The sequence below is a fragment of the Physeter macrocephalus genome, chromosome 18, assembly GCF_002837175.3.
Source record: "Physeter macrocephalus isolate SW-GA chromosome 18, ASM283717v5, whole genome shotgun sequence".
Taxonomy (NCBI): domain Eukaryota; kingdom Metazoa; phylum Chordata; class Mammalia; order Artiodactyla; family Physeteridae; genus Physeter; species Physeter macrocephalus.
This window is the reverse complement of record NC_041231.1, coordinates 42,141,741-42,156,552: the sequence shown is the minus strand read 5'-3', so window position 1 is coordinate 42,156,552 and position 14,812 is coordinate 42,141,741. Positions and strand designations below refer to the sequence as shown.

The window sequence follows — 14,812 nt, the reverse complement described above, 5'->3', positions numbered from 1 at the left end:
GTAGGGTGAAGTAATATTTGACAAGGGAGCCAACAATATACAATTGGTAAAGAATGGTCTCTTCAATAACTGGTGGGAAAACTATATATCCACATGCAAAAGAATGAAATTGGACCCTTCCCTTACACCATTTGCAAAAATCAACTCAAAGTGGATCAAAGACTTTAGTGCAAGACCTAAAACCACAAAACTCCTAGAAGAAAACGGGAAAAACTGCTTGACATTGGTCTTGGCAATGATTTTTTTGGATATGACCTCAAAAGCACAGGCAACAAAAGCAAAAATAAACAAGTGAGACTACAGCAAATTAAAAACTTCTGCACAGCAAAGGAAACAATCAGCAATACAAAAAAGCACCCTATGGCACAAGAGAAAATATTTGTAAAACATGTGTCTGATAAGGGGTTAATTGCCAAAATATACAAGGAACTCATATAATCCAATAATGAAGAAAAACAAAAACAAACAATAACAACAACAACAAAACCAAACCTAATTAAAAAATGGTCAGTCACCTGAATAGACATTTTTCCAAAGAAGACATACAAATGGCCAACAGGTAGATTAAAAATTACTCAACACCACTAATAATGGAAATGCAAGTCAAAACACATGTGATATAACCTCACACCTGTTAGAATGGCTATTATCAAAAAGACAAATGATAACAAGTGTTGGCGAGGGTGTGGAGATAAGGGAATCCTTGTATACACTGCTGGTGGGATGTAAGTTGGTACAGTCATTATGTTAATCAGTATGGAGGTTCCTCAACACATTCAAAATAAAACTACTTTATGATCTAGCAATCCTACTTCTGGGTATATATCCAAAGGAAATAAAATCACTTTATCAAAGAGATATCTGCATTCTCATGTTTACTGTAGCATTATTCGTAATAGCCAAGCTATGGAAATACCCTCTTTCTATCAAAGGAAGAATGGATACACATATAAAATGAAATATTTTTCAGCTATAAAAAGAGAAAGAAATCCTTACATTTGTGACAACATAGATGAACCTGGAGGACCTTATGGAGGACATAAGTAAAATAAGCCCAACAGAGAAAGACAAATACTGTACAATCTCACAAAGTGGAATCTAACAGAGTTGAACAGTGGTTACTAGGGGCTGGGAGGTGGGGAAAATGGGGAGCTGTTTATTAAATGGTAAAAACTTTCAGTTATATGATAAGTTTGGGGATCTAATGGACAGCATGGTGAATATAATAATAATATTGAACTGTATACTTGCAATTTGCTGAGAGTGGTTTTTAAGCGTTCTTGTTTTAAAGAAAAGGTAACTGTGAGGTAATGGATATGTTAACTTGATTGTGGTAATCATTTCACAGTGTATACATATATCAAACCATCATGTTGTACATCTTAAATATATACAATTTTTATTTGTAATTACACCTCAATAAAACTGGAAAAATGATAAAAATATATTCTAGATACAAGAGCATCAAATATGTGGTTTGCAAATATTTTCTCCTGTCATGCAACTTGTCTTTTCATTCTCTTAACAGGGTCTTTCATAGAGCAAAAGTTCTAAATTTGATCAAGTCTAATGTATCAATTTTCCTTTTACGGATTGTATGTTTGCAGTCAAGTCTAACAACTTTTTGCCTAGACTTTCTCCCATTCCCCCCAGTATAGATCTGGCAGCCATTAAAAGCATAAGGGAACAGAGAAATGCAAATCAAAACTACAATGAGGTATTACCTCACACCAGTCAGAATGGCCATCAGAAAATCTACAAACAACAAATGCTGGAGAGGGTGTGGAGAAAAGGGAACCCTCTTGCACTGCTGGTGGGAATGTAAATGGATACAGCCACTATGGAGAACAGTATGGAGGTTTGATGGACATAGAGATCGTCATACAAAGTAAGTCAGAAAGAGAAAAACAAATATATTAATGCATATATGTGGAATCTAGAAAAATGGTACAGATGAACTGGTTTGCAAGGCAGAAATAGAGACACAGATGTACAGAACAAATGTATGGAACCATGGGGGGAAATTGGGGTGGTGGTGGTGGTGGTGGGATGAATTGGGAGATTGGGATTGACATATATAGACTAAAATGTATAAAATGGATAACTTATAAAAACCTGCTGTATTAAAAAATAAAATATTAAAAAAAGCATAAGGGAACACATTATGAGCAACTTTATTCTCATAAATTCAACAACTTAAAAGAAATTGATCACCTGTTTGAAAGTCACACAATACCAACCCAATCAGATGAAACAGATACCTGAACAGTCGCTTGGCCATTAAAGAAATTGAATTTGTAATTTAAAAGCTCTCTAAAAAGAGATCTCCAGGCCCAGATGGCTTCACTAAAGAATTTTTACAAAATATTTAAAGAAGAATTTTCACACCAGTTTTACATAATGTCTTCCAGGAAATAGAAAAGGAGAGAATGCTCCCAATTTTTATGAGGTCAGTATTACCTTGATATCAAAATCAGACAAAGGGAATTTTAAAAAAAGTGTACATTAGTATCTCTCAGGAACTTAGAGGTAAAAATCAAACCCAACAAGGTACAAAAGAAATTATACACCAGCACCAAGTAGAAATTTATCCCAGGTAAGCAAGGCTACTTCAAACATTCAAAAATTAATCAATTCACCATATCAACACGCTAAAGAAAAATCATATGACTATATATAGTCAGAAACAGAAAAACCATTTGACAAAATCCAACACCCATTCATGATAAAAAGGAAACTCTTAGCAAGTTAGGAATAGACGGAACTACCTAACTTTAACTTGATAAAGAGAATCCACATTTAACATCATACTTTTATTGGTTCTTGGTATGATGAGTGATTTTCCATTGTATGCTGGACATTTTGGATATTATATTAGGAGGCTCTCAATGCTATTTAAATCTTCTATTCTAGAAGGCAGCATCCTATTTAGGTTTAGTATGTAGATGCTGGCCTACTTTTGTGGGCCCTGTTTCCAATGAGAATTTTCTTTTCTGGGATCTTTCAATGCAATTCTGGTCTGCTTTATTCTTTTGGTTCCACTGGATCCCTTCTGGTGCCACCTACAAGGTAGAAGCCATTTTCCTGGGTTCCCTCTTGCCATTAGATGGAGGGTTTAGGATGTTGGACTTCTGAGGTAGAGAGCAATACCCTGGCCTGTTCATTGGCCACCTGGTGACAGTGGGTTTCCCACTCTGTCTCTGCTGGTGCCACTGGAGGAGAGAAGGGCTACCTGGACTGCATTTTGCTGTTGGGTGGAGGGCCAGGAAGTTCCTGTTCTGGATCTTCTTCTGTGGCTGGCTGGATGGCCAGGGGCTGCTAGGTCTAGATTGCCTCTGCCACTGACTGGAAGGCCAGGATACACTACGCCTGTTGGAGCTGAAGTACCTCCTGTACCTCTCTCTCCCCCCATTTAGTTTGGGGTAGGAGATGGGTTGATCTGCTCAGGTTCTGCTGTTGCTGCTGTGGGTAGATCAAGCCTGCTTCTGTTAGCAGATGAGAAATGAAGTGGGTTGGCCCACATGGGTTCTGCTTTTACTGCTGCTGAGGACAGACTGGGTCACCACTGCTAGCGGATGTGGGGTGTGGAGTGGGTGGATAAGCCTGGGTTCCACTGTTGCTGCTGTTGTGAGCAGATCATGCCTGTTGCTGCCAGTGCGTGTGGGGCATGGGATGGGTTGGCTTATAAGGGTACCGTAGGCAATTCAGTCTCCTGTTGCCACTAGGCATGGGTCTCCCTGCTTCGTCTCTGCTGGGCTTCCCCTTCTTTTGACCAGAGAGAGCATGCTTTTCTTATTTTGTTTGTTTTGTTTAGCTTTCCCTATGCCTGTTGTTGGTTCTAGGTTGCAGACATATCTGGTGTCCAGTCTGAGATGTATGACAGATAAAACAAGAATTCATCTAGATGTACCTTTTAAAATCTTGAGACTCCTAGATGATCTGCCATCTCTCCATATTTCAGAGTCCTTTTATGATTGTTGAATTATTTTCAGAGTATTTAGTTTGTATTTAGAGGGGAGGAGAAGGGAAAATTAGTTGACACCATCTTGTACCAAAATTGGACGCTCTCACTCCTAGGTTTTTAACCAAATAAAGTGCAAAACTTAGGTTCACACAAAAAAACACAAAAATATACATAGCAGACTAATTTGTAATCACCCAAAACTGGAAACAACTCCAAGGCCCTTCAACTGGTAAAAATTTCTGATAACATCCATACAATGGAATACCACTCAGCAATTAAAACAAATGAGTACCCACAACACCACAGGTCTCAGACACATTATGCTAAATGAAAGAAGCCAGATTCAAAAGGCTACAAATTATTATTCCTTCTATATGACATTCTGGAAAAGGGAAAACAATACGTACATATTACAGACCAGTGGTTGCTAGGGTTTGGTGGAGAGTAGTGGGTGACCACAAAGGGGCACAGGGGAATTCTACTTTATGTATCTTGAAGCTCAGTTAGTAGGTACATATATATTCTATGATATTAAGATATATGATATTACATATATATTCTATGAATTATTGTGACTGTTGATAGATATGATAGTATTGAGGTTATATTTTTACAAAAATCTCATCTATTAAAGTATATATTAAAGTATTATGGATTAAGTGGTATGATTTTTGTTGTTTGCCTTTAAAATATTATGTATTTCAATAAGAAGGGAGTAATTAACTCTGTAGGCTAATGTAGAGAGAATGCATAAGAATGGAGAACTAACCATTGGATTTGGTCACCTGGAATGTTGGTGATGTTGATGAGTGCAGTGTCAGTGAAGTAAGAGGGGTAGAAGCCTGATTGGAATGGGCTGAAGAGAAAATAGTAGGAACAGAAGTGGAAACAGTGATGGCATGATTTGCTATGAGGAGAAACAGAGAACTGGAAAAGAAATTGATTAAGATCATATTTTTTAAAGATGGAAGAGGTAGACATTGATAATTTGGATAGTGGGGTTATGAATGCAGGATCAAACACCTTGAGATGGCAGCAGGATAATGGAGGAGTTAACCTTTGATGGGATCAAAGACCCTTCATTTATTTCACCTGGAGGGAAGGCAGCAAGTGTGGTCCAGATGGAGCTGGGATGGAGAATGAGGCGGTAGGAACATGGAGGTCCAGTCTGCTCCCATTTCTTCTGTTAAGTGTGTGGTGACATATATCATCATTATGGAGTTCAAGGGGAGAAGTAGAATTGGGCATTTGGAGAGGAGGTGGTATGAATTATTCAATTCAGAAAAAAGAAATGCAAACCCACCAGAGAAATTTATTGGGAAATTTGTCCAATGAAGATTTGCAGTCATGAATATGAACTGAGACCATGCCTCATGGTTGTTTTGCTCTAGCCACGCCACTCTTCTGCAGGCACATAGCAGCGCGGAGATAATTAAGTTCATCCCACACACGTTTGCAGAGAGAGGGCCAAGGGAAGTCAAGTTGTTCAGGGGAGAGATTACAATAATTAAGTATAGAATCTGAACCGGGTAAAGAGAGATACAAGGGTTTGTCAGGGGTGATGGCTGTAAAAAAAATTGGTAGGGCCAATAGACTGGAAGACCTTATCACATCTGAAGAAACATTCTATTAGGGGTATTTGAAAGGTGAACTGGAAGGAGAGAATAAAGTAAAAAGAGAATGGAACTCTAGAAAAAGCAATTTGGGCAACAGTACACTGATTGGTAATGGTAAGGTCCAGAGCCACACTATTCAATGGAATAGCCACTAGCCATATGTGGCTATTTAAACATAAATTAATTTAAATACAATTTAAAATTCAATTCTTTAGTTGTACCAGGGACATTTCAAGTGCTCCACAACCATGTGTGGCTAGTGGCTACCAGATTGGACAGCACTGATACAGAACATTTCCATCATCACAGAAATTGCTACTGAGTATAGCACTGCTTTAGTATGACCATGGGAGTGAGAATGGAGACAAGAGTAGGGATGGAGGTAATATCAGGGGGAGCCCTGTTTGCTACACAGCCCTCAGGGAGAGGAGTTCCGGTAAGGGAATTGGGAAGATGGAGTTGAAGTGCCATGAACTCCTGTTTTCTACCAGTCCCCAGGGTCATCACCTGCTCGTCAGCATGCCCAGTCACATCTATCACTAAGGCCGGCCTCCTGTCCTTTACCTGGGGCTGCACTGCACTGCTACCAGAAGAGTCAGCCACATGCTGGCCTTTTCACTAGGTGATTGCCAAAGATACCTTGTCTGAGGCATGAGATCCCAGTCAATCCCCAACTGCCGGCGGACAGAGAAGACCCTCAGTGTCTGTTCTCATGTGCAGAGGTACCCAAAGTCTTCAGGAAGATGTAGCTCACCTGTCTCGCAGATTCCCGGCGAGAAGAAAGGAATGGGGCTGGGGATGGGAACTGGGACTTCTGGCTCTGTTATATTAGACTAGGACCTCGGTTTCTGTTTTGACAACTAAGTAAGTAGCATATGGAATTGTCAGTCCAGAAAAGGGTTCATGGGCACAAGGGGAAAACCTCACTAAAGTTCTTTCCCAGGGAGAAGAGGACGCAGCATGGCTTAAGTCCTAAAATTTCCATTAGCTGGCGGGGAGACCATGAGACATACCAGATCAGGTTAGACCTTTACTGAGGACAGGAGACAGTGCCGCTTCTTGCCATCCCTTAGGGGTTGATGATTTCAATGTGGAACTGCAGGTGATTGGCTGTGACTACACAGTGGCCCCGGAGAAGAGCACAGGTCTGGCAGTTGTGGCATTGCCAGTGGTACTGGATGATGTAGATGGCATTGAGCACCTGGCAGTATCGCCAGTGGATGCGCCACATACGGACCAAAGACTGGATCTTGACCACTGCCCTCTCTGTGTGTGCGTAGGAAATTAGGGCTGCCCTCCGCTTCTTCTGCCGCAGCCTGTCCATTGTCAGTCTCCACCAGCACTGAATGATCCAGGCCCTGAGGGCTGCATGTAACAATGTCTGGCGTACCAGGGTGCCACGCCACCAGGCCTGGATCTTCTTGGCTGCTTTTATTCTTTCTTTTATATTTTTCTAGGCAGAGATAAGAGAGACCACTCAGGGAACTTCCTGCCACCAACTTCTAGGATATTCCTGGAAAGGACCTTGATTCTTTTAACAGTCAGCCCTTCTTTGGAGACTTCAGGGGAGTTAGCAGGACACTGACTAAGAGGCAGAAGCCCTGGGTGGTGAGTCCTCCTCTGCCAACATGGACACATCACCTTGCCCTCAGAGTCATAGCATCCTCCTCTTGACTACCTCACAGGTGCATGGATCAAGAGAAAAACCATTAGTAACTAGGAGGGTGCATTAGGAATGTGAGGGACTTAGTTATACTCTACCTCTTCAGTGCTTATTGGGTTTGGGAGGTTTGGCCTCATAATGCTTTTGCCTGGTATTCCCTGTTAATTCTAGTCCCATTGGCTGATTTCTTTCTGCCACACAGTGTATTTCAATATGGCGGTGAGTTTTTAACAACCTCATCACATATTCTACTCCCAGCCTCCCCATACTGTGAACATTCTACTTTCTAATTCAGAGTCCTCACATCCTCATCTCCCAGCTCATGCATTTCTTGATGACTTTCCTTCTCTCCATTCACACTTTGTGTCACAGTCAAACCCAGACCCAGAGAGTTCATGCTGAGAAGGAAGTGGAGGAAAAATAAGCCAGTATTGAATTGACTCCTGATTACTTTAAGCTCTGGATCCCTAAGAGGCACAATTCCACACCCTCATGACACTGACATAAATGTTCTGGATATCTGTTAATTATATGGAGATTTTACCTCTTTTTTCTGCTGCTCCTTCTGCTTCTGCTGCTTCTTCTGCTTCAACCTAATTTCTTCTTTGGAATCCTCAATCACAATTAAAATTAAATTGCCGTCTGTCTGTCATGAGAATTAAACAGGAAATGAATGGATGAGCTAAGAGTACTGTTTCTCCCTATAGCTCTGCACAAAGATACCCACTGCCTCAGCATCCTCTTTTTTCCCAAAAGCTGTGAAGTCCAGAGTGATTCCCACCCACCCTCAAGCCTGCCGAGTGGATCTGGCCACGTCTCTTACACAAAATCGAACCCCCATGGCTTGTCTCTAGATGGTTCCTTTATTTCTCTACTTCCCAAGGTCTGACATGAGTAATATGAGGCGGGGAGCTATGAGTTAACAATTGCTTTATGACATCAGCATTAGGATATATGCCACATAAGTTAAGTCTTCCTCACAAACAAGCTCCACGGGAACTTGTATTACCTGTCCACTTCCCTTCTGTCAGAGACGTATCCGAACTCAGAGTGGAAAGATAGGGCACTTGGGTGCTGTTCCTCCAGTGAGGCCCATCCACATCCTTTCTCATTATCAGTCAACACAGGAGGGCAGGAGGGACCATGGCAGGATAGCTCCATACAGCTCTCTAGTGTCTCCTCAGACTTAGCACTTCCTGTCTTCCCTGGATTCAAGTTTCAGTACCTCAGTATGCCATAGGAAACTAGAGAGACTAGATGAATCTAGAAAGCAGTAAAATAAAAAAAAAGCTTAAAATTAATTAAATAGAAAACAAAAATGAGTGGTGGAAGCTAAATTTAAAAGCTGATATTTTTCAAATTACTTTCAAATTACTGCCTCTGTGCTGGGTCTCAGAGCATGTGAGATTTTTCGTGAGCTCTTTAAGAACAGTCTCAGTTTCCCACAGCCCTCCAGCTTTCCCACACACAAGGCCCGCTGGACTTCAAAGCCAGAAATTCTGGGGGCTCATCATCCCGGTGCAGGATCTCCAGGCGAAGGAGCCCTGTGTGGGGCTCAGGCCCCTCACTCCTTGGGGAGAACCTCTGTAATCATTATTATCCTTTTGTTTGTGGGTTGTCACCCTGGAGTGTGGGTCTTGACTATACTGACTCCACTCCTCCCACCCATCTCGTTGTGGTTCCTCTTCATATCTTTAGTTGTGGAAAATCGTTTCTGCTAGTCTTTAGGTCATTCTCATAGATAGTCGCTTTGTAAATAGTTATAATTTTGGTATTCTTGTGGGAGGAGGTGAGCTCAGGGTCTTCCTACTTCACCATCTTGGTCACACCTTCAGATTAGCATTTCTTAATGTTTATTGCCTGAGTTATTTATTACTATGATTATTTCTAAGCAGAGAATTTCTTTTTTAAAAATTTTTTATTGGAGTATAGTTGACTTACAATGTTGTGTTACTTTCAGGTGTACAGCAAAGTGAATCGGTTATACATATATATATACCCACTCCTTTTTTTTTTTTTAAGATTCTTTTCCCATATAGGCCATCACAGAGTATGGAGTAGAGTTCCCTGTGCTACAGAGTAGGTCCTTATTATCTATTTTATATATTGTAGTGTGTATATGTCAGTCCCAATCTCCCAATTTATCCTCCCCTCCCCCTTATCCCCTGGTAACCATGTTTGTTTTCTACATCCGTGACTTTTACCCTTTTTTTTTTAAGATTCCACATATAAGTGATATCATATGATATTTGTCTTTCTGTGTCTGACTTACTTCACTCAGTATGACAATCTCTAGGTCTATCCATGTTGCTGCAAATGGCATTATTTTGTTCTTTTTTTATGGCTGTGTAATAGTCCATTGTATATATGTACCATATCTTCTTTATCCATTCCTCTGTTGATGGACATTTAGGTTGCTTCCATGTCCTGGCTATTGTAAATAGTACTGCAATGAACATTTGCGTGCATGTATCTTTTATTTTTTTAAGATTTTTTTGATGTGGACCATTGTTACAGTCTTTATTGAATTTGTTACAACATTGCTTCTGCTTTATGTTTTGGTTTCTGGCTGCAAGGCATGTGGGATCTTAGCTCCCTGACCAGGGGTTGAACCCACACCCCCTACATTGGAAGGCAAAGTCTTAACCACTCAACCACCAGGGAAGTCCCTGCATGTATCTTTTTGAACTATGGTTTTCTCCAGGTATATGCCTAGGAGTGGGATTGCTGGGTCATATGGTAGTTCTATTTCTAGCTTTTTTTTTTTTTTTCTTTTTTTTTGTGGTACGCGGGCCTCTCACCGCTGCGGCCTCTCCCGCCGTGGAGCACAGGCTCCAGACGCGCAGGCCCAGCGGCCATGGCCCAGGGGCCCAGCCGCTCCGCGGCACGTGGGATCCTCCCGGACCGGGGCACGAACCCACGTCCCCCGCATCAGCAGGCAGACTCCCAACCACTGCGCCACCAGGGAAGCCCTATTTCTAGCTTTTTAAGGAAAATTCATACTGTTCTCCATAGTGGCTGCACCAATTTACATTCCCACCAGAAGTGTAGGAGGGTTCCCTTTTCTCCATACCCTCTCCAGCATTTATTGTTTGTAGATTTTTTGATGATGGCCATTCTGACTGGTGTGAGGTGATACCTCATTGTAGTTCTGATTTGCGTTCCTCTAATAATTAGTGATGTTGAGCATCTTTTCATGTGCTTTTTGGCCATCCATATGTCTTCTTTGTAGAAATGTCTATTTAGATCTTCCGCCCATTTTTTGATTGGGTTACTTGTTTATTTGACATTAAGCTGCAAAAGTTGTTTGTATATTTTGGAGATTATTCCCTTGTTGGTTGCTTCTTTTGCAAATATTGTCTCCCATTCTGAAGGTTGTCTTTTTGTTTTGTTTATGCTTTCCTTTGCTGTGCAAAAGATTTTAAGTTGAATTAGATGCCATTTATCATTTTTGTTTTTTATTTTCATTACTCTAGGAGGTGGATCAAAAAAGATCTTGCTGCAATTTATGTCATAGAGTGTTCTGCCTATGTTTTCCTCTAAGAGTATTATAGTGTCCGGCCTTACATTTAGGTCTTTAATCCATTTTGAGTTTATTTTTGTGTATGGTGTAGGGAGTGTTCTAATTTCATTCTTTAACATGTAGCTGTCTTATTTTCCCAGAACCACTTACTGAAGAGACTGTCTTTTCTCCATTGTATATTCTTGCCTCCTTTGTCATAGATTAGGTGACCAAAAGTGTATGGGTTTATCTCTGGGCTTCCTATCCTGTTCCATTGACCTATATTTCTGTTTTTGTGCCTGTACCATACTGTTTTGATTACTGTAGCTTCATAGTATACTCTGAAGTCAGGGAGCCTGATTCCTCCAGCTCCATTTTTCTTTCTCAAGATTGCTTTGTCTATTTGGGGTCTTTTTTGTTTCCATCCAAATTGTAAAATTTTTTGTTCTAATTCTGTGATAAATGCCATTGGTAATTTGATAGGAGTTGCACTGAATGTGTAGATTGCTTTGGGTAGTATAGTCATTTTCACAATATTGATTCTTCCAATCCAAGAACATGGTATACCTCTCCATCTGTTTGTGTCATCTTTGATATCTTTCATCAGTGTCTTATACTTTTCTGAGTACAGGTCTTTTGCCTCCTTAAGTAGATTTATTCCTACGTATTTTATTCTTTTTGTTGTGATGGTAAATGGGAGTGTTTCTTTAACTTCTCTTTCTAATCTTTCACTGTTAGTGTATAGGAATGCAAGAGATTTCTGTGTATTAATTTTGTATCCTGCAACTTTCCCAAATTCATTGATCAGCTCTAGTAGTTTTCTGGTAGCATCTTTAGGATTATCTATGTATAGTATCATGTCATCTGCAAACAGTGACAGTTTTACTACTTCTTTTCCAATTTGGATTCTTTTATTTCTTGTTCTTCTCTGATTGCCCTGGCTAGGACTTCCAAAACAATGTTGAATAATAGGGTGAGAGGGGACATCCTTGTCTTGTTCCTGATCTTAGATGAAATGCTTTCAGTTTTTCACCATTGAGAATGATGTTTGCTGTGGGTTTGTCATATATGGCCTTTATTATGTTGAGGTAGGTTCCCTCTATGCCCACTTTCTGGAGAGTTTTTAATCATATATGGGTGTTGAATTTTGTCAAAAGCATTTTCTGCATCTATGGAGATGATCATATGGTTTTTATTCTTCAATTTGTTAATATGGTGTATCACATTGATTGATTTGCCTATATTGAAGAATCCTTGCACCCCTGGGATAAATTCCACTTGATCATGGTGTATGATCCTTTTAATGTGTTGCTGGATTCTGTTTGCTCATATTTTGTTGAGGATTTTCGCATCTATGTTCATCAGTGATATTGGTCTGTAATTTTCTTTTTTTGTAGTATCTTTGACTGGTTTTGGTATCAGGGTAATAGTGGCCTCATAGAATGAGCTTGGGAGTGTTCATTTCTCTGCAATAAAAAAAAATTTTTTCTAATTAATTAATTAATTAATTTATTTATTTATTTTTGTTGTGTTGGGTCTTCGTTTCTGTGCGAGGGCTTTCTCTAGTTGTGGCAAGCGGGGGCCACTCTTCATCGTGGCGCGCGGGCCTCTCACTGTCGCGGCTTCTCTTGTTGTGAAGCACAGGCTCCAGACGTGCAGGCTCAGTAGCTGTGGCTCACGGGCCCAGTCGCTCCGTGGCATGTGGGATCTTCCCAGACCAGGGCTCGAACCCGTGTCCCCTGCATTGGCAGGCAGATTCTCAATCACTGCACCACCAGGGAAGCCCTCTCTGCAATTTTTTGGAAGAGTTTGAGAAGGATAGGTGCTAGCTCTTCTCTAAATGTTTGACGGAATTCACCTGTGAAGCCATCTGGTCCCGGACTTTTGTTGTTGGAAGATTTTTAATCACAGTTTCAATTTCATTACTTGTGATTGGTCTATTCCTATTTTCTATTTCTTCCTGGTTCAGTCTTGGAAGGCTGTACCTTTCTAAGAATTTGTCCATTTCTTCCAGGTTGTCCATTTTATTGGCATATAACTGCTTGTAGTAGTCTCTTATGAGCCTTTGTATTTCTCTGGTGTCAGTTGTAACTTCTTTTTCATTTCTAATTTTATTGATTTGAGTCCTCTCTCTTTTTTTCTTGATGTGTATGGCTAAGGGTTTATCAATTTTGTTTATTTTATGAAAGAACCAGCTTTTAGTTTCACTAATCTTTTTTTTAATTGTTTTCTTTGTCACTACTTCATTTATTTCTGCTCTGATCTTTATCATTTCTTTCCTTCTACTAACTTTGGGTTTTGTTTGTTCTTCTTTCTCTAGTTCCTTTAGGTGTAAGGTTAGGTTGTTTATTTGACATTTTTCTTGTTTCTTAAGGTAAGATTGTACAGCTATAAAGTTCCCTCTTAGAACTGCTTTTGCTGCATCCCATAGGTTTTGGGTCGTCGTGTTTTCGTTGTCATGTGTTTCTAGGTATTTTTTATTTCCTCTTTGATTTCTTCAGTGATCCATTGGTTTTTTAGTAGCATATTGTTTAGCTTCCATGTGTTTGTGTTTTTTAGTTTTTTTTTTCCTGTAATTGATTTCTAATCTCATAGCATTGTGGTTGGAAAAGATGCATGACATGATTTCAATTTTCTTAAATTAACTGAGACTTGATTTGTGACCCAAGATGTGATCTATCCTGGAGAATGTTCTTTGTGCACTTGAGAAGAAAGTGTAGTCTGCGGCTTTTGGATGGAATGTCCTATAAATATCACTTAAGTCTATCTGGTCTAACTAAATGTAAGGCCATACACTATAAAACTCTTAGGTGAAAACACAGGCAGAACACTCTATGACATAAATCACAGCAAGATCCTTTTTGACCCACTTCCTAGAGAAATGGAAATAAAAACAAAAGTAAACAAATGGGATCTAGTGAAACTTAAAACCTTTTGCAAAGCAAAGGAAAACATAAACAGACGAAAAGACAACCCTCAGAATGGGAGAAAATATTTGCAATTGAAGCAACTGGCAAAGGATTAATCTCCAAAATTTACAAGCAGCTCATGCAGCTCAATATCAAAAAAACAAACAACCCAATCCAAAAATGGGCAGAAGACCTAAATAGACATTTCTCCAAAGAAGATACACAGATTGCCAACAAATACATGAAAGGATACTCAACATCACTAATCATTAGAGAAATGCAAATCAAAACTGCAATGAGGTTATCACCTCACTCCAGTCAGAATGGCCATCAACAAAAAATCTACAAACAATACAATCCTGCAGCCTGTGGAACAAAAACCACATTCACAGAAAGATAGACAAGATGAAAAGGCAGAGGGCTACGTATCAGATGAAGGAACAAGATAAAACCCCAGAAAAACAACTAAATGAAGTTGAGATAGGCAACCTTCAAGAAAAAGAATTCAGAATAATGATAGTGAAGATGATCCGGGACCTTGGAAAAAGAATGGAGGCAAAGATTGAGAAGATGAGAGAAATGTTTAACAAAGACCTAGAAGAATTAAAGAACAAACAAACAGAGATGAACAATACAAATAACTGAAATGAAAAATACACTAGAGAGCACCAATAGCAGAATAACTGAGGCAGAAGAAGGGATAAGTGCCCTGGAAGACAGAATGGTGGAATTCACTGCCACGGAACAGAAGAAAAAAGAATGAAAAGAAATGAAGACAGACTAAGGGACCTCTGGGACAACATTAAACACAACAACATTCGCATTATAGGGGTCCCAGAAGGAGAAGCGAGAGAGAAAGGACCAGAGAAAATATTTGAGGAGATTAGAGTCGAAAACTTCCCTAACATGGGAAAGGAAATAGCCACCCAAGTCCAGGAAGCGCAGAGAGACCAATACAGGATAAACCCAAAGAGAAACATGCCGAGAAACATAGTAATCAAATTGGTAAAAATTAAAGACAAAGAAAAATTATTGAAAGCAGCAAGGGAAAAACGACAAATAACATACAAGGGAACTCCCATAAGGTTAACAGCTGATTTCTCAGCAGAAACGCTACAAGCCAGAAGGCAGTGGAATGATATACTTAAAGTGATGAAA

General features: G+C 39.9%; 1 protein-coding gene across 1 annotated transcript; it reads right to left on the bottom strand.

The window, feature by feature from the left end:
- Positions 1–6,649: 6,649 nt before the first annotated feature.
- On the bottom strand, positions 6,650–8,084 carry IQCF2 (IQ motif containing F2). The gene is made up of 3 exons (XM_007105950.1): positions 8,067–8,084; positions 7,788–7,889; positions 6,650–7,033 (listed from the first exon to the last, which is right to left on the bottom strand). The coding sequence occupies exons 1-3, from the start codon at positions 8,082–8,084 to the stop codon at positions 6,650–6,652; spliced, it is 504 nt and encodes a 167-aa protein (XP_007106012.1).
- Between the last annotated feature and the right edge of the window lie 6,728 nt (positions 8,085–14,812).

What these genes read in the sequence shown, in the direction of transcription:
- IQCF2 (XM_007105950.1), bottom strand. An exon ending in AGGAGCAGCAGAAAAAAGAG is followed by an intron (nt 7,034 to 7,787) that starts GTAAAATCTCCA and finishes ATCTCTGCCTAG; the next exon opens with AAAAATATAAAAGAAAGAAT.